Genomic DNA, 24537 nt, shown 5'->3' on the forward strand with positions numbered 1-24537 from the left:
CTTAGGGTGGAATGGAATGTGAAGTCTTTGGATGGAATGTGTTGGAGGGAATGTGAAGTCTTAGGGTGGAATGTGAAGTCTTAGGGTGGAATGGAATGTGAAGTCTTTGGATGGAATGTGAAGTCTTTGGATGGAATGTGAAGTCTTTGGATGGAATGTGAAGTCTATGGATGGAATGTGAAGTCTTAGGGTGGAATGTGAAGTCTTAGGGTGGAATGTGAAGTCTTAGGGTGGAATGGAATGTGAAGTCTTTGGATGGAATGTGAACTCTTAGGGTGGAATGGAATGTGAAGTCTTTGGATGAAATGTGAAGTCTTTGGATGAAATGTGAAGTCTTTGGATGAAATGTGAAGTCTTTGGATGGAATGTGAAGTCTTTGGATGGAATGTGAAGTCTTAGGGTGGAATGTGAAGTCTTAGGGTGGAATGTGAAGTCTTAGGGTGGAATGTGAACTCTTAGGGTGGAATGGAATGTGAAGTCTTTGGATGGAATGTGAAGTCTTTGGATGAAATGTGAAGTCTTTAGATGGAATGTGAAGTCTTTAGATGGAATGTGAAGTCTTTGGATGGAATGTGAAGTCTAAGGATGGAATGTGAAGTCTAAGGGTGGAATGTGAAGTCTAAGGATGGAATGTGAAGTCTAAGGGTGGAATGTGAAGTCTAAGGATGGAATGTGAAGTCTAAGGATGGAATGTGTTGGATGGAATGTGAAGTCTTTGGATGGAATGTGAAGTCTATGAATGGAATGTGAAGTCTTTGGATGGAATGTGAAGTCTTTGGATGGAATGTGAAGTCTTTGGATGGATTGTGAAGTCTATGGATGGAATGTGAAGTCCTAGGGTGGAATGGAATGTGAAGTCTTTGGATGGAATGTGTTGGATGGAATGTGAAGTCTTAGGGTGGAATGTGAAGTCTTAGGGTGGAATGGAATGTGAAGTCTTAGGATGGAATGTGAAGCCGGATCAGTGTAAAAGTGTCTCCATACCTGTTAGTGCCAGAGATATGGAGCTGGAGATGGCCTCGCTCGTTAAATCTTTTACATGAATTTGCACAGTAGATGTAACATCTGGCCAAATGCCGTCTGAAACGTTGACCGTTAGATTGTAAGTTCCTTGGTCGCTGTTCTCCATCAGCAGAGTCCCTGTGGTATGGTCCAATAGAAAGTGCCTAAACAAGAAGAATACACAGTAGGATTAACAGAGTATTGGGATATTAGTGTTACAAAGCAATTCAATGTCTTTTGCATATGGTCCTTCATTTTAGATGGGGCGATAGGCAAAAGTTTGTTCCGGAGCCGGGAACCCACTTTTTTTTGTGCTTGTCGTACCAAACAGCACCAGAGGATTAGCTGCGCAAAGTGCAACAAAATGGATATACACATATGTGTCCTCATACATTTAGCCTCAATGCGCCATGTCTGGCGTGAATGAGCTGGTGTAACCGTGTAACTCTGCTAACATCGGGCGTTGCACAAGCAGACTCTGACTCTGCAATGATATGCAGCATGCCTATATTCTGTGTGCGACTGCAGCTGTATCTGCATACGAAATGCTACACTACAGTGTTTTCACACTGTAACGTTCGCATGCAGATGCAGCCATAGTTGCACACAGTCTCCTTGTGTGTTCTATTTGCATAGAAATGCGAATAAGGCACATTTTCGGACAAAAAGATGTCCAGCGCTGGTAAACGCGCTGATGACTAGGCGCAACAAGATGAAGGACACATCTGAACACCTAGCCTCAATAAGCCATGTGGCGTGAGACGCCTTGCGCCAGAGAGCTGATAGGTTCTGTGCTACCTGGCTTGTGCTTAGCATCTTTTTGCGTCAAACAGCCTCACAAGACGGCACTGATTAATTTGGCACGACACTTGTATGTGAGTGGATTGTCGCAATCCCTTTGCGATCAAGACTCTCAGCGCAAGCTGACTTGTGAGGGACCTGGCGCACCCAGAAGGGCTGTTTATTGCGACTGCAGCATTAGTGTATGAGGACACATCTGTACAGGATCTAATAGTGAAAGAACATATGAGCATGAGATGTATATTTTCAGTATTTATCTTTTATTGTTCTCCGGTGCGTGATATTATTACCGAGCATCTACTGGAAAATAGATGTAGACATTAGAAACTGGGCACAATATTTTCCAATGAATATCGCACAATACAGAGACGTTCTCATGAATTGTTACTGTATCTTGGAACTATCATCTGATTTTAAAGGGGTGGTCAACATAAATGTATTGGCTTGTAACTTTCTAAATAAGAAGTCTGTGCTCTCCGCCATGCATTTGTATCATGAGGCAGATTTAGATTTTTTGCATTGGGTTACAACTGCATTCACAGAGCGATTTTGTGTCGTTTACGACGGCAATGAAAACGGATTGTCTGGTGATACAAAGATACGGCAAAAGGAAACGAAACTCAGAAGCCATTACATCTAATCAACGTTGCTGGAGGCCATGTACTGACTGCTAAATGAACGTTATATGAGGATGGAAAATCAATGTTTGGACAATCCACTTTTGCCCCTGTACTTCACACTAGAAGACCTTTATTAGGTAACCCCTGGTGTAGAAGGACAGGGTAAATCTGGGACTCGGAAAGGAGATTGGGGCTATAGCTGGTAGTACCCAGAGGAGGTGTCAGCTGTAGTAAACAGGGTGGTTATTGAGTGAGCACTTGGATGAGTGCAGGTTGGGAGGCAATGGTCAGGCGGTGTAAGGAGCTTCATAAGCGGGACCTAGGAGTGATATGAGGTGGTGACCAGACAGACGGTGTGGGGATGAGTACCGCGTGATGTCATGAAGTGGATGGAGGAGCTGATGAGAGGTTTGTGGCTGGGGGGTGGCGCATGATATGGATGGACATAAACCACTCTTCCCCTCTGTGAGTGTGAGTTGTGGCATGGAGCTTACGCAGGCATCTCCGAGGCGGCTGTATAGGTTTTATTATTCCAGTCGTCTTCATCTGGAGCAAAGACCTTTCCAATCTCCACCTGGGAAGGAGACGCTGTGCGGAGGAAACAACAAATAATGGGGTCATTCGCAATCATTTCTCGGAGAGAACCTTCCTGGATAACAGCTGCCAAACAGAGGGGAGGAGAGAGGGTACTAAGTAGCCGGGCCCAGGTCTGATGGAGGGGCACAGTGGGGACCCAGGCCCCCCACCCCCTCTTACCTGGCAGCTGCTGCTCTTCTCCTCAGCTCTGTACACGCGGCGGTGTGCCGGGCTGCAGTGCGGCCATGAGGCGCTTAATTAACTATTTTTTCTGGGGGTGTTTCTAAGGGTGCATGTCCACGCCTCCTGTGATCAGGGCCGGCAACAGAAGTCTTGGGGCCCGGTACACTGATAACTCTGAGGCCCATGCAACCCCCCTTTACTTGGCAGAGAGGGGTTTAAAAAAAATGGTATATATATAGAGAGAGAGAGAGAGAGAGAGAGAGAAAGAGAGAGAGAGATACCTGCATGTAATAGGTTTGATTCATAAAGCACGGCACCCTTTGGGGTTAAGACATTAGGGTAAGTTTAGGGGTCTGGGTTAGGGTCAGGGCCAGAAACAGAAATCTTGGGGCCCAGCACACTGATATCTCTGGGCCCCTTTAACCCCCCTTAACGTGTCAGAGTGGGGGTTTAAAAAAAATAGTCTATCTATCTATCTATCTATCTATCTATCTATCTATCTATCTATCATCCTTAGGATCAGTTATATGGTGGGGGACAGGATTTGCTTCTGTGTGTGCACGTATTTTATGATAGGCAAAACCAGTGCTGGCGTCTGCCAATGACATTGACTATAAATAACTTGAATTGGTCCTGGACCACCAATCCAAGGCCCCCCCGCACGTGTCCTGAGGCGGGTTCACTACGATCTGCCGGCGGCCGGCCTCCCGGCGACCAGCATACCGGCGCCGGGATGCCGGGATGCCGGCCGCCGGCTTACCGACAGTGTGGCGAGCGCAAATGAGCCCCTTGTGGGCTCGCTGCGCTCGCCACGCTACGGGCACGGTGGTGCGCTACGCGCGCCACACTATTTTATTCTCCCTCCAGGGGGGTCATGGACCCCCACGAGGGGGAATAAGTGTCGGTATGCCGGCTGTCGGGCTCCCGGCGCCGGTATGCTGGGCGCCGGGAGCCCGACCGCCGGCATACTGAAGACCACCCCCTGAGGCGCCCCAGGGAGCCACAGCACACAGGCATTTGCCTAGTTTGCCTATGCCTAGGGCCGGCTCTGGTGAGCAGGGCCTGTTTTAGGGTACATAGAGATGCCGCTGTATCTTGTAGGCCACAGTCACACATTGTGTATAGACTGGTCCTGGGGATGACGGGAGGGGGAGGAGGACGAGTGTTATTTCTAATGCCCTTAGAAACCCATCCCGGCCTCATCGTGGTCCGATTCAGTGCAGGACACAGATGCTAATGCCGCTTCCAATTTTTAAACAGCTGAGACGGTCACTTGCAGCATCTTAAGCCGATGCATTTCCGTCATTGTGTGTATTTAGCCGCACCAATGGTCTCACCAGCCAAACGTTCCCTACGGCGGGTGCAGCTTCTTTGTCCAAGTACGGCCTCCTGAGTGGGCGGCTGTGCGTCTTTGAATGCAGACACTAGCATAGACACGCCCACATCGGCTTCTAAAAGAGAGAAATCGTGATGTTGCCCTTAGCAACCAATTAGATGCTGTAATTTTCTATAAGGCAATAGAGAAATTATAGGCAGCATGTGATTGGTTGCTATGGGCAACATCACCATTTCTCTGTTTTAGAAGCGTTAGTAAATTTAGCCCTATGCGTCCAATTCTGTGCTGCGTCTCTGTGCGCAATCAGGCTCAGACGCAATACAGAAAACAACGGTCAACCGCGCACATGTGGGAGTGACTTTCACACACCAAGCACACAGGTCGCCCACCGGTAGGGTCCAGAATAACGTGCCGTATCGCCCTATTTACACCCGGGTATTTCCTTCAGCACTTTACCAGGTCTGCTCTGGTTTCCCAGATACTGTAGTTAAAAATAAAAGCAAAACAAGCAGTAAAAGTAATTTATTCCATTGGAATTATAATACCTGTAATACTCTAGCAGCCGAACATAAAACAACTCTGAATTTAATAACATTCTATTAATTATTATAACCCGCTCTTGTCCCATCTTCCCAAATTTATCAACTCAACAAAGCATGAAAGCAGCGTGACAACAAAAAGAGGCTCCGGATATAAATATTAATTCCTACCAATGTCCACTGCGGAAACGGGTTACTTACGGCTAATTCTGTCACAAACAATCCATGTTGTGCGAGGACGCTACAGATTCATAGCTCATATATTTTACATGCCATTAACCTACTTAACAAAAAGATTCTCTGAATGCACTTTAGAAACGCACACACTCTCGGGTAAATTTACTAAGGTGGGAGTTTTTTAGAACTAGTGATGTTGCCCATAGCAACCAATCTGATTCTACTTAACATTTATCAAGCTGCTTCTAGAAGATAATAGATAGAATCTGATTGGTTGCTATAGGCAACATCACCAGTTCTAAAAAACTCCCACCTTAGTAAATTTACCCCTCAGTTGTTTTCTTTTGTTGTTTTGTTTCTTCCTTATTGCGCCATGTCAGCGTATACGCGTTCGTTACTGTCAGCTGGTGTGTCGGAACTCCACGCTGACCTTTATTTTTCAAAAAGAAAATGTTTTGTTGCGGCGTTGTGTTTGTGTTTCTGTATAATCAGGTTGAAGTACAGTTCAAAAACTGAATCACATTATAGCAGTCTCCAACCATTAGAGTAAATATATCCTTGGAGCAGCGCTGACGTTCCAGGGGAGTGAAACATCAAGATTAATGGTTTCAGTAAATTAGAGGAACGACTGAAAGGGTGACCGCTGCATTTGAATGCCAATAAATGCAAAATAATGCATTTGGGACAGAGAAATCCTGCATTTCACTGTCATGTACTGGAACGAGGAGAGAGGAATGAGATGAGGGAGCCGTTATTTTAGGTGATTCACAAGGCAGGGGGAAAAAAAGACGATATAATTTAGAATGCCAGTTGGATGCATGGCGTATAGGATGAGGAATTAAATAAGTCAGGTTATTTTCTGAACGCTCGCCCAGCCGATTTATTTGCTCAGTCTTTTTTACGTATTTAAAATGGCAAAAGCTCAGGGGGTAGAAAATAAAATAGAAAATAATTTGCACAGCGGAGATGATTTATAAACTCTCCTGGGGAAGAAAAACCTGTTTTACAGAGTTAATGTATCTCACAAATACAGTCCACGGACCTGATTCATATTTGTGTCCCAACCACATTGTTTGAAGGGGTGTAGCATGGTATGCCGGCGGCCGGGCTCCCGGCGACCAGTATACCGGCGCCGGGAGCCCAACCACCGGCATACCAACAGCGTGGCGACCGCAAATGAGCCCCTTGCGGGCTCGCCACGCTGCAGGCACAGTGCACGCCATTTTATTCTCCCTCCAGGGGGGTCGTGGACCCCCCACGAGGGAGAACAAGTGTCAGTATGCCGGCTGTCGGGATTCCGGCGCCGGTATACTGTGCGCCGGGATCCCGACAGTCGGCATACTGAAGACCACCCGTTTGAAGGCGTGATGGGTCCAGAGTTTGTGTTGTTGGATGGAGACTTCCTGGACCCGAGTGTCCAGATCCTATGGCCACCCCGAGTACGATTCAGCTTACGCAGACTGGCCAGTGGCTACAAACATTGTGAATTGCGATCAATGGTCGCGATGGTGCTCCAAGGCTACGTTCTCTGACGCAGCACTCGTCGGATCCTCGCAGATGCATGCAGGAGGTGTCTATCTAGACGGAATCAGGCCCTATATCTGCTGTCTTGTCTGAACGAGCTGAGTGTATCCTGTACATCCCATCACTTGCCATAATCATAATGTGTGGGCCCAGTGTCCTCTAGTATTGTACCTATGCCCCTTGGGCCGATAAACTACGGCACACGTGACGTCACAGAACAAAATCCCTGTGCCCTGGGTGGCGCTACAGGGTACACACCCCTCTAGTGTGCCAGGCTCAGTAAGACAGGTAAGCAGAGGTGTATCCCCCATGGGTGCAGGTTGTGTTGCACTATGAGTTAAGGGTGTCAGTGAGCCTCATGGGCCCACCCTGCACCTAGAGGGCCAGTAAAATGTTCATTTGTTTTTCATTGGCATGGTGGTAGAGGGGATAGGGACCCTGACCTATAGTCCAAAGTTTATCTGAGAGGTCAGGCCTTGACATTGGGTATCCTTAATGGTGGCAGCCATCATCCAAGGAACAAATCCCAATATTAAGTGCCCTCAACAGATCAGCCTCTTGTCCTGAGTCGGTAAGCTTCCTGTCTGACAGAATAGAGCAGTACAGAGAGCATTCCAGTGACCGCCAATAATAGAAAGCGTAATAGTGAGGGACACACACACAATGCAGAGGGCATCCTAATGACCAACATACAAGGAGCAACCTAGTGGTCACTGTACAATTCAAAATGTATCCTATTAACTGCTATAGAAAACAGCATCATAGTGACTGCTACACAAAACAGAGAGTATCCTAGTGTCCACCACGCTACACAGAGAGTATCCTAGTGTCCACCACACTACACAGAGAGTATCCTAGTGTCCACCACGCTACACAGAGAGTATCCTAGTGTCCACCACGCTACACAGAGAGTATCCTAGTGTCCACCACGCTACACAGAGAGTATCCTAGTGTCCACCACGCTACACAGAGAGTATCCTAGTGTCCACCACGCTACACAGAGAGTATCCTAGTGTCCACCACGCTACACAGAGAGTATCCTAGTGTCCACCACACTACACAGAGAGTTTCCTAGTTACAAACAGTATCGTACATCTATGTACCTGCCTGAGGTATCTGATCCCTGCCTCCTTTACTGCATCAATGGCATGTTATTGCCTCTTCCCTACAGTACAATGGATCAGTTCTGCAGGCTCTGCGCCATGGAGGGCGCTCAATGAGACCCAGCTATACCATGGGAACAGACAGCCATAAAGTGAAGTTACACTACTCCATCCCCTTCTTTATCCCCCACCTACATCATCCTTCTTTCTTCCTTTCTATATCCTCATCCACCTTCCTCCTCTATCCTTCTCCTCATACCACCTCCATCTCTCTTCCTCCTCTATCCTTCTCCTCATACCACCTCCATCTCTCTTCCTCCTCTATCCTTCTCCTCACACAACCTCCATCTCTCTTCCTCCTCTATCCTTCTCCTCATACAACCTCCATCTCTCTTCCTCCTCCATCCTTCTCCTCATACAACCTCCATCTCTCTTCCTCCTCTATCCTTCTCCTCATACCACCTCCATCTCTCTTCCTCCTCTATCCTTCTCATACAACCTCCATCTCTCTTCCTCCTCTATCCTTCTCCTCATACCACCTCCATCTCTCTTCCTCCTCTATCCTTCTCATACAACCTCCATCTCTCTTCCTCCTCTATCCTTCTCCTCATACCACCTCCATCTCTCTTCCTCCTCTATCCTTCTCATACAACCTCCATCTCTCTTCCTCCTCTATCCTTCTCCTCATACCACCTCCATCTCTCTTCCTCCTCTATCCTTCTCCTCATACAACCTCCATCTCTCTTCCTCCTCTATCCTTCTCCTCATACAACCTCCATCTCTCTTCCTCCTCTATCCTTCTCCTCATACCACCTCCATCTCTCTTCCTCCTCTATCCTTCTCATACAACCTCCATCTCTCTTCCTCCTCTATCCTTCTCCTCATACCACCTTCATCTCTCTTCCTCCTCTATCCTTCTCATACCACCTCCATCTCGTTTCCTCCTCCTCCTCCTCCTCCTCCTCCTCCTCCTCCTCCTCCTCCTCCTCCTCATACCACCTCCTTCTCTCTTCCTCCTCTATCCTTCTCCTCATACCACCTCCATCTCTCTTCCTCCTAACCTTCTCCATGGACCACTTTCCTCCACCCATTTGCATGTGACATCAGCGCTGCGTCCATCTCAGAAGCATACCCTATACAGTATGTCACATATAGAATCATACCCTATGTAACAAGAGGAGAATGGGGGAGATCAAGTTTGACGTCTGCCCACAGGCCACTAATTCTTAGAACACCCGTTCCTTTGAGGGATAAAGTTCACTTTGCACAAATGTCTGTTTTACCTTCCCTTAGGCAATTTTAAATAATTAAAAGCATAAAACCTGCTCTGCACTATGGAACGGAGCTTCTGTTTTCTTTTCCATTTCACTGATATTTGCTTTTTTTCAACGTACTGTCCCTAACAACCATATAGGGGTCAAGTTTATATTCCTAAAATGTATATATTCTGCATTAATTATGCAGATGCCAACCTGTATGGTACCAGCCCACACCCATCCCTGCTCCACAGATTCCCCTGCAGCCACTGTGAAAAGCAGTCCTCAGCATTTAATGCTAGGTATTTGCACAACTTATAACAAAACAGAACATAGTTGGAGTGTGGACCTCAGTGGCCCAAATCTATACAAGACCAATATTTGGTGGCTGCTTAATCTATAAACTAGCACAGTTATATAATATATTCCTTATGTGATTAGTTTTAGGTTTGGAATCCTCTTGTACCTTAAATTAATACTCTTACTTACTAGAGATGAGCGGGTTCGGTTTCTCTGAATCCGAACCCGCCAGAACTTCATGTTTTTTTTCACGGGTCCGAGCGACTCGGATCTTCCCGCCTTGCTCGGTTGACCCGAGCGCGCCCGAACGTCATCATGACGCTGTCGGATTCTCGCGAGGCTCGGATTCTATCGCGAGACTCGGATTCTATATAAGGAGCCGCGCGTCGCCGCCATTTTCACACGTGCATTGAGATTGATAGGGAGAGGACGTGGCTGGCGTCCTCTCCGTTTAGAATTAGAATAGATTAGAGAGACACTTGATTTACTAATTTTGGGGAGCATTAGGAGTACTCAGTAGTGTACAGTGCAGAGTTTTGCTGATAGTGACCAGTGACCACCACTTTTATTTATAATCCGTTCTCTGCCTGAAAAAAGCGATACACAGCACACAGTGACTCAGTCACATACCATATCTGTGTGCACTGCTCAGGCTCAGGCCAGTGTGCTGCATCATCTATATATATTATATATCTGTCTGACTGCTCAGCTCACACAGCTTATAATTGTGGGGGAGACTGGGGAGCACTACTGCAGTGCCAGTTATAGGTTATAGCAGGAGCCAGGAGTACATAATATTATATTAAAATTAAACAGTGCACACTTTTGCTGCAGGAGTGCCACTGCCAGTGTGACTAGTGACCAGTGACCTGACCACCAGTATATAATATTAGTAGTATACTATCTCTTTATCAACCAGTCTATATTAGCAGCAGACACAGTACAGTGCGGTAGTTCACGGCTGTGGCTACCTCTGTGTCGGCACTCGGCAGCCCGTCCATAATTGTATATACCAGTGACCTAACCGTGGTTTTTTTTTCTTTCTTTATACATACATACTAGTTACGAGTATACTATCTCTTTATCAACCAGTCTATATATTAGCAGCAGACACAGTACAGTGCGGTAGTTCACGGCTGTGGCTACCTCTGTGTCGGCACTCGGCAGCCCGTCCATAATTGTATATACCACCTAACCGTGGTTTTTTTTTCTTTCTTTATACATACATACTAGTTACGAGTATACTATCTCTTTATCAACCAGTCTATATATTAGCAGCAGACACAGTACAGTGCGGTAGTTCATGGCTGTGGCTACCTCTGTGTCGGCACTCGGCAGCCCGTCCATAATTGTATATACCACCTAACCGTGGTTTTTTTTTCTTTCTTTATACATACATACTAGTTACGAGTATACTATCTCTTTATCAACCAGTCTATATATTAGCAGCAGACACAGTACAGTGCGGTAGTTCACGGCTGTGGCTACCTCTGTGTCGGCACTCGGCAGCCCGTCCATAATTGTATATACCACCTAACCGTGGTTTTTTTTTCTTTCTTTATACATACATACTAGTTACGAGTATACTATCTCTTTATCAACCAGTCTATATATTAGCAGCAGACACAGTACAGTGCGGTAGTTCACGGCTGTGGCTACCTCTGTGTCGGCACTCGGCAGCCCGTCCATAATTGTATATACCACCTAACCGTGGTTTTTTTTTCTTTCTTTATACATACATACTAGTTACGAGTATACTATCTCTTTATCAACCAGTCTATATATTAGCAGCAGACACAGTACAGTGCGGTAGTTCACGGCTGTGGCTACCTCTGTGTCGGCACTCGGCAGCCCGTCCATAATTGTATATACCACCTAACCGTGGTTTTTTTTTCTTTCTTTATACATACATACTAGTTACGAGTATACTATCTCTTTATCAACCAGTCTATATATTAGCAGCAGACACAGTACAGTGCGGTAGTTCACGGCTGTGGCTACCTCTGTGTCGGCACTCGGCAGCCCGTCCATAATTGTATATACCACCTAACCGTGGTTTTTTTTTCTTTCTTTATACATACATACTAGTTACGAGTATACTATCTCTTTATCAACCAGTCTATATATTAGCAGCAGACACAGTACAGTGCGGTAGTTCACGGCTGTGGCTACCTCTGTGTCGGCACTCGGCAGCCCGTCCATAATTGTATATACCACCTAACCGTGGTTTTTTTTTCTTTCTTTATACATACATACTAGTTACGAGTATACTACCTCTTTATCAACCAGTCTATATATTAGCAGCAGACACAGTACAGTGCGGTAGTTCACGGCTGTGGCTACCTCTGTGTCGGCACTCGGCAGCCCGTCCATAATTGTATACTAGTATCCAATCCATCCATCTCCATTGTTTACCTGAGGTGCCTTTTAGTTGTGCCTATTAAAATATGGAGAACAAAAATGTTGAGGTTCCAAAATTAGGGAAAGATCAAGATCCACTTCCACCTCGTGCTGAAGCTGCTGCCACTAGTCATGGCCGAGACGATGAAATGCCAGCAACGTCGTCTGCCAAGGCCGATGCCCAATGGCATAGTACAGAGCATGTCAAAACCAAAACACCAAATATCAGTAAAAAAAGGACTCCAAAACCTAAAATAAAATTGTCGGAGGAGAAGCGTAAACTTGCCAATATGCCATTTACCACACGGAGTGGCAAGGAACGGCTGAGGCCCTGGCCTATGTTCATGGCTAGTGGTTCAGCTTCACATGAGGATGGAAGCACTCAGCCTCTCGCTAGAAAACTGAAAAGACTCAAGCTGGCAAAAGGCAAAGCACCGCAAAGAACTGTGCGTTCTTTGAAATCCCAAATCCACAAGGAGAGTCCAATTGTGTCGGTTGCGATGCCTGACCTTCCCAACACTGGACGTGAAGAGCATGCGCCTTCCACCATTTGCACGCCCCCTGCAAGTGCTGGAAGGAGCACCCGCAGTCCAGTTCCTGATAGTCAGATTGAAGATGTCAGTGTTGAAGTACACCAGGATGAGGAGAATATGGGTGTTGCTGGCGCTGGGGAGGAAATTGACCAGGAGGATTCTGATGGTGAGGTGGTTTGTTTAAGTCAGGCACCCGGGGAGACACCTGTTGTCCGTGGGAGGAATATGGCCGTTGACATGCCAGGTGAAAATACCAAAAAAATCAGCTCTTCGGTGTGGAGGTATTTCACCAGAAATGCGGACAACAGGTGTCAAGCCGTGTGTTCCCTTTGTCAAGCTGTAATAAGTAGGGGTAAGGACGTTAACCACCTCGGAACATCCTCCCTTATACGTCACCTGCAGCGCATTCATAATAAGTCAGTGACAAGTTCAAAAACTTTGGGTGACAGCGGAAGCAGTCCACTGACCAGTAAATCCCTTCCTCTTGTAACCAAGCTCACGCAAACCACCCCACCAACTCCCTCAGTGTCAATTTCCTCCTTCCCCAGGAATGCCAATAGTCCTGCAGGCCATGTCACTGGCAATTCTGACGAGTCCTCTCCTGCCTGGGATTCCTCCGATGCATCCTTGCGTGTAACGCCTACTGCTGCTGGCGCTGCTGTTGTTGCCGCTGGGAGTCGATGGTCATCCCAGAGGGGAAGTCGTAAGCCCACTTGTACTACTTCCAGTAAGCAATTGACTGTTCAACAGTCCTTTGCGAGGAAGATGAAATATCACAGCAGTCATCCTACTGCAAAGCGGATAACTGAGGCCTTGGCATCCTGGGTGGTGAGAAACGTGGTTCCGGTATCCATCATTACTGCAGAGCCAACTAGAGACTTGTTGGAGGTACTGTGTCCCCGGTACCAAATACCATCTAGGTTCCATTTCTCTAGGCAGGCGATACCGAAAATGTACACAGACCTCAGAAAAAGAGTCACCAGTGTCCTAAAAAATGCAGCTGTACCCAATGTCCACTTAACCACGGACATGTGGACAAGTGGAGCAGGGCAGGGTCAGGACTATATGACTGTGACAGCCCACTGGGTAGATGTATGGACTCCCGCCGCAAGAACAGCAGCGGCGGCACCAGTAGTAGCATCTCGCAAACGCCAACTCTTTCCTAGGCAGGCTACGCTTTGTATCACCGCTTTCCAGAATACGCACACAGCTGAAAACCTCTTACGGCAACTGAGGAAGATCATCGCGGAATGGCTTACCCCAATTGGACTCTCCTGTGGATTTGTGGCATCGGACAACGCCAGCAATATTGTGTGTGCATTAAATCTGGGCCAATTCCAGCACGTCCCATGTTTTGCACATACCTTGAATTTGGTGGTGCAGAATTTTTTAAAAAACGACAGGGGCGTGCAAGAGATGCTGTCGGTGGCCAGAAGAATTGCGGGACACTTTCGGCGTACAGGCACCACGTACAGAAAACTGGAGCACCACCAAAAACTACTGAACCTGCCCTGCCATCATCTGAAGCAAGAAGTGGTAACGAGGTGGAATTCAACCCTCTATATGCTTCAGAGGTTGGAGGAGCAGCAAAAGGCCATTCAAGCCTATACAATTGAGCACGATATAGTAGGTGGAATGCACCTGTCTCAAGTGCAGTGGAGAATGATTTCAACGTTGTGCAAGGTTCTGATGCCCTTTGAACTTGCCACACGTGAAGTCAGTTCAGACACTGCCAGCCTGAGTCAAGTCATTCCCCTCATCAGGCTTTTGCAGAAGAAGCTGGAGGCATTGAAGAAGGAGCTAAAAGGGAGCGATTCCGCTAGGCATGTGGGACTTGTGGATGCAGCCCTTAATTCGCTTAACAAGGATTCACGGGTGGTCAATCTGTTGAAATCAGAGCACTACATTTTGGCCACCGTGCTCGATCCTAGATTTAAAGCCTACCTTGGATCTCTCTTTCCGGCAGACACAGGTCTGCTGGGGTTGAAAGACCTGCTGGTGACAAAATTGTCAAGTCAAGCGGAACGCGACCTGTCAACATCTCCTCCTTCACATTCTCCCGCAACTGGGGGTGCGAGGAAAAGGCTCAGAATTCCGAGCCCACCCGCTGGCGGTGATGCAGGGCAGTCTGGAGCGACTGCTGATGCTGACATCTGGTCCGGACTGAAGGACCTGACAACGATTACGGACATGTCGTCTACTGTCACTGCATATGATTCTCTCAACATTGATAGAATGGTGGAGGATTATATGAGTGACCGCATCCAAGTAGGCACGTCACACAGTCCGTACTTATACTGGCAGGAAAAAGAGGCAATTTGGAGGCCCTTGCACAAACTGGCTTTATTCTACCTAAGTTGCCCTCCCACAAGTGTGTACTCCGAAAGAGTGTTTAGTGCCGCCGCTCACCTTGTCAGCAATCGGCGTACGAGGTTACATCCAGAAAATGTGGAGAAGATGATGTTCATTAAAATGAATTATAATCAATTCCTCCGCGGAGACATTGACCAGCAGCAATTGCCTCCACAAAGTACACAGGGAGCTGAGATGGTGGATTCCAGTGGGGACGAATTGATAATCTGTGAGGAGGGGGATGTACACGGTGATATATCGGAGGGTGAAGATGAGGTGGACATCTTGCCTCTGTAGAGCCAGTTTGTGCAAGGAGAGATTAATTGCTTCTTTTTTGGGGGGGGTCCAAACCAACCCGTCATATCAGTCACAGTCGTGTGGCAGACCCTGTCACTGAAATGATGGGTTGGTTAAAGTGTGCATGTCCTGTTTTGTTTATACAACATAAGGGTGGGTGGGAGGGCCCAAGGACAATTCCATCTTGCACCTCTTTTTTCTTTTCTTTTTCTTTGCATCATGTGCTGATTGGGGAGGGTTTTTTGGAAGGGACATCCTGCGTGACACTGCAGTGCCACTCCTAGATGGGCCCGGTGTTTGTGTCGGCCACTAGGGTCGCTAATCTTACTCACACAGTCAGCTACCTCATTGCGCCTCTTTTTTTCTTTGCGTCATGTGCTGTTTGGGGAGGGTTTTTTGGAAGGGACATCCTGCGTGACACTGCAGTGCCACTCCTAGATGGGCCCGGTGTTTGTGTCGGCCACTAGGGTCGCTAATCTTACTCACACAGTCAGCTACCTCATTGCGCCTCTTTTTTTCTTTGCGTCATGTGCTGTTTGGGGAGGGTTTTTTGGAAGGGACATCCTGCGTGACACTGCAGTGCCACTCCTAGATGGGCCCGGTGTTTGTGTCGGCCACTAGGGTCGCTAATCTTACTCACACAGTCAGCTACCTCATTGCGCCTCTTTTTTTCTTTGCGTCATGTGCTGTTTGGGGAGGGTTTTTTGGAAGGGACATCCTGCGTGACACTGCAGTGCCACTCCTAGATGTGCCCGGTGTTTGTGTCGGCCACTAGGGTCGCTAATCTTACTCACACAGCTACCTCATTGCGCCTCTTTTTTTCTTTGCGTCATGTGCTGTTTGGGGAGGGTTTTTTGGAAGGGCCATCCTGCGTGACACTGCAGTGCCACTCCTAGATGGGCCCGGTGTTTGTGTCGGCCACTAGGGTCGCTAATCTTACTCACACAGCTACCTCATTGCGCCTCTTTTTTTCTTTGCGTCATGTGCTGTTTGGGGAGGGTTTTTTGGAAGGGACATCCTGTGTGACACTGCAGTGCCACTCCTAGATGGGCCCGGTGTTTGTGTCGGCCACTAGGGTCGCTAATCTTACTCACACAGTCAGCTACCTCATTGCGCCTCTTTTTTTCTTTGCGTCATGTGCTGTTTGGGGAGGGTTTTTTGGAAGGGCCATCCTGCGTGACACTGCAGTGCCACTCCTAGATGGGCCCGGTGTTTGTGTCGGCCACTAGGGTCGCTAATCTTACTCACACAGCTACCTCATTGCGCCTCTTTTTTTCTTTGCGTCATGTGCTGTTTGGGGAGGGTTTTTTGGAAGGGCCATCCTGCGTGACACTGCAGTGCCACTCCTAGATGGGCCCGGTGTTTGTGTCGGCCACTAGGGTCGCTAATCTTACTCACACAGTCAGCTACCTCATTGCGCCTCTTTTTTTCTTTGCGTCATGTGCTGTTTGGGGAGGGTTTTTTGGAAGGGCCATCCTGCGTGACACTGCAGTGCCACTCCTAGATGGGCCCGGTGTTTGTGTCGGCCACTAGGGTCGCTAATCTTACTCACACAGTCAGCTACCTCATTGCGCCTCTTTTTTTCTTTGCGTCATGTGCTGTTTGGGGAGGGTTTTTTGGAAGGGCCATCCTGCGTGACACTGCAGTGCCACTCCTAGATGGGCCCGGTGTTTGTGTCGGCCACTAGGGTCGCTAATCTTACTCACACAGCTACCTCATTGCGCCTCTTTTTTTCTTTGCGTCATGTGCTGTTTGGGGAGGGTTTTTTGGAAGGGCCATCCTGCGTGACACTGCAGTGCCACTCCTAGATGGGCCCGGTGTTTGTGTCGGCCACTAGGGTCGCTAATCTTACTCACACAGCTACCTCATTGCGCCTCTTTTTTTCTTTGCGTCATGTGCTGTTTGGGGAGGGTTTTTTGGAAGGGACATCCTGCGTGACACTGCAGTGCCACTCCTAGATGGGCCCGGTGTTTGTGTCGGCCACTAGGGTCGCTTATCTTACTCACACAGCGACCTCGGTGCAAATTTTAGGATTAAAAATAATATTGTGAGGTGTGAGGTATTCAGAATAGACTGAAAATGAGTGTAAATTATGGTTTTTGAGGTTAATAATACTTTGGGATCAAAATGACCCCCAAATTCTATGATTTAAGCTGTTTTTTAGTGTTTTTGGAAAAAAACACCCGAATCCAAAACACACCCGAATCCGACAAAAAAAATTCGGTGAGGTTTTGCCAAAACGCGTTCGAACCCAAAACACGGCCGCGGAACCGAACCCAAAACCAAAACACAAAACCCGAAAAATTTCAGGCGCTCATCTCTATTACTTACCTGCATTGGTGTAAATGTAGATTTCCTTGTGGCCTCCTTTGTGACCATTATCATTCTCATCACTGATGGTTATAGTGAGCATGTTCGTAGAACTCATCGGTGGACTCCCGCTATCCGTTATAATCACAGGGAGATGAAACTCTTTCTCTTGTTCTCTATCAAAGCCTCTCTGGGTCTGAATTGAGGCTGTGCTATCTCCATGATCCACCACAAGGAAGTCGAAAAAATTCTGTTGGTCAGTAGGCAGGGAGAAATGAAAAGGTGGGCCATTCTCCGGTGAGTCCAGATCGACAGCATGCAATAAACTTGAGCTCTCGTTCACGCGTATAGTCTGGGGCCAGGGTGCATTCTCCCAAACTATAGGTTTATAGATGCCCTCAAACATCGGCCCATTATCGTTGACATCCAGTAGGTCAAGAAACACAGTCACTGTGCCAGTTTGTGCCGGAGAACCCTCATCAGTTGCCAAAATGACAAGTGTGTATTGAGAAAGGACTTCTCGGTCCAGGGATTTTGTTACCATAATAGAGCCAACTTGGTCAACAGCAAATTCACCAAGAACATCAGAATCGTGTCTAATACTGTAAGTAATTTGTCCATTTTTACCAGAATCGGCATCAGATGCGGTGACTTGTGTGATTATGCTCCCTACGGTTATATTTTCATAAAAAGGGACCACTTGCACCGGTGAAGGACTGAAGACTGGAGAGTGGTCATTGCAGTCTTGTAATTCAATCAGACACTGGGAAGTGCTGGAGAAATTTGGATCTTCCACCTTAATTGTGAGGTTAAACCAACGTTCTTGGGGGTTCTCGTAATCCAATCTTTTTTTCAGTTTTATTTCCGCCTGGTGATTTTTCCTAGTGTTCTCAATGGAAAACTTCTGATCTGGATCTCCATCAATGATGCTAAAGGTCAGCAAAGCATTGTCCCCAATATCCATGTCTGTTGCAAAGACTTGAAGGACATTAGAGTTGACTTCACTGGACTCCAAGATGACCGCAGTCCAGATATCCTGAGTAAATTTTGGGGCATTGTCATTAATGTCTAATATCGTGACTGTTGCTGTACCAGTGGTGGACAGTCCACCACCATCTCGAACTTCAACCACAATGAAGAAGGAATCATTCTCTTCTCTATCAAGATTACCATGGGCTGTATAAATGGAGCCAGTACTGTGATTTATGGCAAACATCTCTAAGCTCAACAAATTTAATGGATCAGGCACTATGGAGTAGGTTAAAATGGCATTTAGACCTTGATTTTTGTCGTCTATATCTATGGCAGCCATCTCCATAACTGAGGTGTTTGGTGGTGCATGTTCTACCACGCTAGCATTGCAAATGTTTAATGGACAGATGAACTTGGGAGCATTATCATTGATGTCCTGTACATAAATTATTACGTCTGTGAAGCCTGTGAGTCCATCACCTTCACCATCAGTGGCCAGTGCCACAAATCTCCAAACTGAGTGTTCCTCACGGTCCAGGGTCTCCATCGCAAAGATACTTCCCGTCTTCTCATCGATGGTAAATATGTTCTCGGCACCGGTTCCATGAAGAGAGTACTTCAAACCACCCTGTTCATCATGATCTGGATCAGTGGCTGAAACCTGGGCAGTGATAAGAAGGAGTATTCATTAACGTGAAACCAGTTTATTGGTAATAGTTGCAATTTATGCTTGGAGTTCTCCCCACCTCCAGATAACTAATGTATTGTTTAACATGAGCCCTCATGCAACTTTTACATTGCATTGCTTTCTACTGTCCTTCTACGCTCCCTCTATACCTGGAAAAGGTGTTATTCCTCTTGCCTGGGGATTTAACCATGAATTGTAAAAGTTACAGTCATAACCAATAAATGAAAATAATCTGTAAGTGGAAAATTCCCTTTGAGTAACCATAAATTAAATCTACTTTGCCGGGATTGGAGTTTACTTTCAAAAATATATTGCGAGTAGGCAGCTGAGTTCTAGATGGATACAGAAGTAGTACTGAGCACTTGTACTTTACATTAAGCAGATGCTAACTGGGACAGATCTGAAAATAAAAAAAGGCCCCTGCTCAAACCGCCATTGGATGATTGAGACGTTAACAGGAAATGGTACTGCACACAGGAAGTGATGTCATGACACAACACTCTTCTATCTGTAAATACATACGTATGCTGAACAGTTATATGCAGACAGGGTTAAATGATCCTGAAAACAAAATTGATAAACTAATTAGGTTTATTAAATACTAAGTCTCATTGTGGATTAAACACAATAGAAATCTATTAGAAATTAAACAGGACCATCCGACAGCTGAGCTTCCATTCATAGGTAACATGAATTATGTGTAATGGCTACATATAGACCAGTAACTGTAACCTGTAGACCTGTACCGGACTGAACCCTCACCTGCAGCACGAACGTTGGTAGCACAGCCAGTCCCTCTGATATACTTCCTCGGTACTCATTCAGAGAGAAGACTGGAGCTTCATCATTTTGATTTAAGACATTGATGGTCACTGTAGCGTAATCCTCCCACTTCCCGTCCGACGCCAACAGAGTGAGGACATAAACTTTCACGCCTTCGTAATCCAGGGGGTGGACAACCAAAATGGATCCTGTTTCTGGGTTCACATCCAGAACCCCCCCAACGTTCCCTGCTGTGATTTGATACCGGATGTTGGCGTTCATGCCTAAGGAAGAATACAAGGTTGTAGCGCACAGGACTATTCATAGAAAAAAGTACTTGCGGCAAATAGAATAAATAAAGTCTTAGTCATCTCACAAAATAACGAGAGGCAGAAATCCATACTTACATGTTGCACTACTAAGACTAGTGCAGAGAGAGTTAGATTTGGGTGGGGTGTGGCAGGAGGGGCAGATGTAACATGTGCAGAGAGAGTTAGATTTTGGTGGGGTGTGGCGGGGGGGGGGGGGGGGGGGCGCGCGCATATGTAACATGTGCAGAGAGAGTTAGATATGGGTGGGGTGTGGCAGGGGGGGGGGGGCGCAGATGTAACATGTGCAGAGAGAGTTAGATTTGGGTGGGGTGTGGTCAAACTGAAATCTAAATTGCAGTGTAAAAATAAAGCAGCCATTATTTACCCTGCACAGAAACAATATAACCCACCCAAATCTACCTCTCTCTGCACATGTTACATCTGCCCCCCCCCCTGCAGTGCACATGGTTTTGCCCAATTGCTTACTTTTTTTTGCTTTACTTACAAATATGAATCAGGCCCTTAATCCAGGCATCTCAAATTCAACATTCAGCATTTACAGATTGATAACAGGTGTATAATAAGACTTCTATGATAAATATTATGATGATGATGATGATAATTACTACTACAATACAGTGTGAGATCTGCATTATATTGTATTTTGAGCATAATACGCAACTGTATATAACTTTTGTATTGCGTAACAACCTTCCTATAAGTCTTGAACCCATTCACACTGCAGTAGAAGTCAGATTTGCATTAAAGAGAAAGCAGTAGCAGCAAGGGATTATGGCCCTCATTCCGAGTTGTTCGCTCGGAGTTTTTCATCGCATCGCAGTGAGAATTCTCTTAGTGCGCATGCGCAATGTTCGCACTGCGACTGCGCCAAGTAACTTTACTATGAAGAAAGTAAGTTTACTCACGGCATTTTCATCGCTCCGACGTTCGCATTGTGATTGACAGGAAATGGGTGTTACTGGGCGGAAGCACGGCGTTTTAGGGGCGTGTGGCTGGAAACGCTACCGTTTCCGGAAAAAACGCAGGAGTGGCCGGAGAAACGGTGGGAGTGCCTGGGCGAACGCTGGGTGTGTTTATGACGTCAGCCAGGAACGAAAAGCACTGAACTGATCGCACAGGCAGAGTAAGTCTGAAGCTACTCAGAAACTGCTAACTCGTTTGTAATCGCAATATTGCGCGTACGTCGGTCGCAATTTTACGAAGCTAAGATTCACTCCCAGTAGGCGGCGGCTTAGCGTGTGTAACTCTGCTACATTCGCCTTGCGAGCGATCAACTCGGAATGAGGGCCTATGGGTAGATCCATGCGGCACCTCTATAAGGGGGCGGAGGTATAACACCATTCAGAAATGACTATCAGTAAGGGGGCAGGATGCCAGTTTCTATTATTTAAAGCAAACTCCAGTTCCAGGGGTGTTTTCATGAAAACTTCTGTCATTACCCACTGTTAAATAAAAATGATTCATTACTAGATAACTTTTGCTTTAATCACCTACATAATTGATCCTAGAAAAACGTGATGAACTGGGGATAATCTGAATATAAGCGCGACATTAAGAGCGTAGAAGGCACCAGATCTGACAATAGCTGGAAGGTTATGATCATGCGCCCCCATAAACTGAACATCACATGATAGATCCCCAACTTTACGCCACCTTCATCTGGGTCATTAGCGCTCACGGTAACCACGACGGATCCGACATCCTGATCCTCGTCCACGCTCACATAATAGGCGCGCTGAGTGAAGGACGGCTGGTTATCGTTGACATCGCTGATAAAAATGCGCACGTAGGCCGTGTCTACAGAGACAAGAGGCAGGAAATTAAAATACTTGAATGAGCCACTTATGTCAGCTACAATTCCTCGGCCTGCCGAGACGAGCGGTAAATGAAAACTAATATGCAGACGATACAGGAACAACCCCTCCAGGCTGGGAACAATTTATACAGCCGCATTATTCCAAAAGCTCTTGAAGATGAAACAAACGTCATGATCAATTCCCCTCCACGGATAACACGGGAAGAACTGATTCCTGATGTCAGTGGCTTTTTATTTTGGGTCTAATGCCCCAATAATACCATTTACACAGGATAATTTCCCTCGATTTCCACATCATCTTCCCTGGGCAGCTAAATACCATTATATATTCATAGTATTTATCTGTGTAGCCTGCAGCCCAGCGTGGTCTAGATTTACTCCGCTGTCTGCACGTATATATCTTATTATTAGCAATGTCATTACAGGAACGCAAGTTCTATACTTTCCATTTATGGCGTCTTTAAGACAAATGTCTTTGAAGCCTTTTTCCCCCCCTTATAATGCCATTGGCAAATCAACCCCTTCCAATCTCAGCGTTATTAAATGAATATTCACGCATTGTTTTTATACAGCAAACTGATAGGATTTGCAAACTATTGTTTACATTTTTTTTTATATAATCCTAACAGCATTTCTCTGACGTCCTAGTGGATGCTGGGACTCCGTAAGGACCATGGGGAACAGCGGCTCCGCAGGAGACAGGGCACAAGAATAAAAGCTTTAGGATCAGGTGGTGTGCACTGGCTCCTCCCCCTATGACCCTCCTCCAAGCCCCAGTTAGATTTTTGTGCCCGAACGAGAAGGGTGCATGCTAGGTGGCACTCCTGAGCTGCTTAGAATAAAAGTTTAAATAGGTTTTTTATTTTCAGTGAGTCCTGCTGGCAACAGGCTCACTGCATCGTGGGACTAAGGGGAGAAGAAGCGAACTCACCTGCGTGCAGAGTGGATTGGGCTTCTTAGGCTACTGGACATTAGCTCCAGAGGGACGATCACAGGTACAGCCTGGATGGATCACCGGAGCCGCGCCGCCGTCCCCCTTACAGAGTCAGAAGAGACGAAGAGGTCCGGTGAAATCGGCGGCAGAAGACAATCCTGTCTTCAGACTAAGGTAGCGCACAGCACCGCAGCTGTGCGCCATTGCTCTCAGCACACTTCACACTCCGGTCACTGAGGGTGCAGGGCGCTTGGGGGGGAGCGCCCTGAGACGCAATATAAATGATAATACCTTAGGTGGCAAAAGAATACATCACATATAGCTCCTGGGCTATATGGATGTATTTTAACCCCTGCCATTTTTACACAAAAAAGCGGGAGATAAGGACGTCGTGAAGGGGCGGAGCCTATCTCCTCAGCACACAAGCGCCATTTTCCCTCACAGTTCCGCTGGAAGGACGGCCCCCTGACTCTCCCCTGCAGTCCTGCTTCAGAATCAGGGTAAAAAAGAGAAGGGGGGGCACTATTGGCAGCAAATGACAATATAAACAGCAGCTATAAGGGAATAACACTTATATAAGGTTATCCCTGTATATATATATAGCGCTGGGTGTGTGCTGGCAGACTCTCCCTCTGTCTCTCCAAAGGGCTCGTGGGGTCCTGTCCTCTATCAGAGCATTCCCGGTGTGTGTGCTGTGTGTCGGTACGTGTGTGTCGACATGTATGAGGTGGAAAATGATGTGGAGGCGGAGCAATTGCCTGCGTTAGTGATGTCACCCCCTAGGGAGTCGACACCTGACTGGATGATCGTGTTCAAACAATTAAGTGATAATGTCAACACTTTGCAAAAAACTGTTGACGACATGAGACAGCCGGCAAATCAATTAGTGCCTGTCCAGGCGTCTCAGACACCGTCAGGGGCCCTAAAACGCCCGTTACCTCAGTGGGTCGACACAGACCCAGACACAGATACGGAGTCTAGTGTCGACGGTGATGAGTCGAACGTAATGTCCAGTAGGGCCACACGTTACATGATCACGGCAATGAAGGAAGCATTGCACATTTCTGACACTACAAATACCACTAAGAAGGGTATTATGTGGGGGGTGAAAAAACTACCAATAGTTTTTCCTGAGTCAGATGAATTGAATGAGGTGTGTGATAAAGCGTGGGTTTCCCCCGACAAAAAACTGCTAATTTCTAATAAATTATTGGCACTATATCCTTTCCCATCAGAGGTTAGGACACGTTGGGAAACACCCCCTAGGGTAGATAAGGCGCTCACACGTTTATCTAAACAAGTAGCGTTACCGTCTCCAGATACGGCCACCCTCAAAGAACCAGCTGATAGAAGGCTGGAAAATATCCTAAAAAGTATATACACACATACTGGTGTTATACTGCGACCAGCAATCGCTTCAGCCTGGATGTGCAGCGCTGGAGTGGCTTGGTCGGATTCCCTGACTGAAAATATTGATACCCTGGATAGGGACAATATATTGTTAACTATAGAGCATTTGAAGGATGCATTACTATATATGCGTGATGCACAGAGGGATATTTGCACCCTGGCATCAAGAGTAAGTGCTATGTCCATCTCTGCCAGAAGAACGTTATGGACGCGTCAGTGGTCAGGGGATGCGGATTCCAAACGACATATGGAAGTATTGCCGTATAAAGGGGAGGAGTTATTTGGGGCTGGTCTTTCGGACCTGGTGGCCACGG

General features: G+C 46.7%; 1 protein-coding gene across 1 annotated transcript in view; it reads right to left on the reverse strand.

Annotated features, from left to right (window-relative positions):
* LOC134982206 (neural-cadherin-like) overlaps window positions 1–24537 on the reverse strand; it is a 203617-nt gene that overhangs the window by 65267 nt on the left and 113813 nt on the right. Inside the window, exons 15-19 of the mRNA XM_063948707.1 lie at window positions 21717–21860; window positions 19732–20015; window positions 17331–18942; window positions 2918–3011; window positions 985–1166 (exon numbers count right to left, since the gene is read on the reverse strand). Coding sequence (XP_063804777.1) covers window positions 985–1166; window positions 2918–3011; window positions 17331–18942; window positions 19732–20015; window positions 21717–21860 — 2316 coding nt within the window. The remainder of the gene's footprint in view (window positions 1–984; window positions 1167–2917; window positions 3012–17330; window positions 18943–19731; window positions 20016–21716; window positions 21861–24537) is intronic.

The sequence above is a fragment of the Pseudophryne corroboree genome, assembly GCF_028390025.1.
Source record: "Pseudophryne corroboree isolate aPseCor3 chromosome 11 unlocalized genomic scaffold, aPseCor3.hap2 SUPER_11_unloc_8, whole genome shotgun sequence".
Taxonomy (NCBI): Eukaryota; Metazoa; Chordata; class Amphibia; order Anura; family Myobatrachidae; genus Pseudophryne; species Pseudophryne corroboree.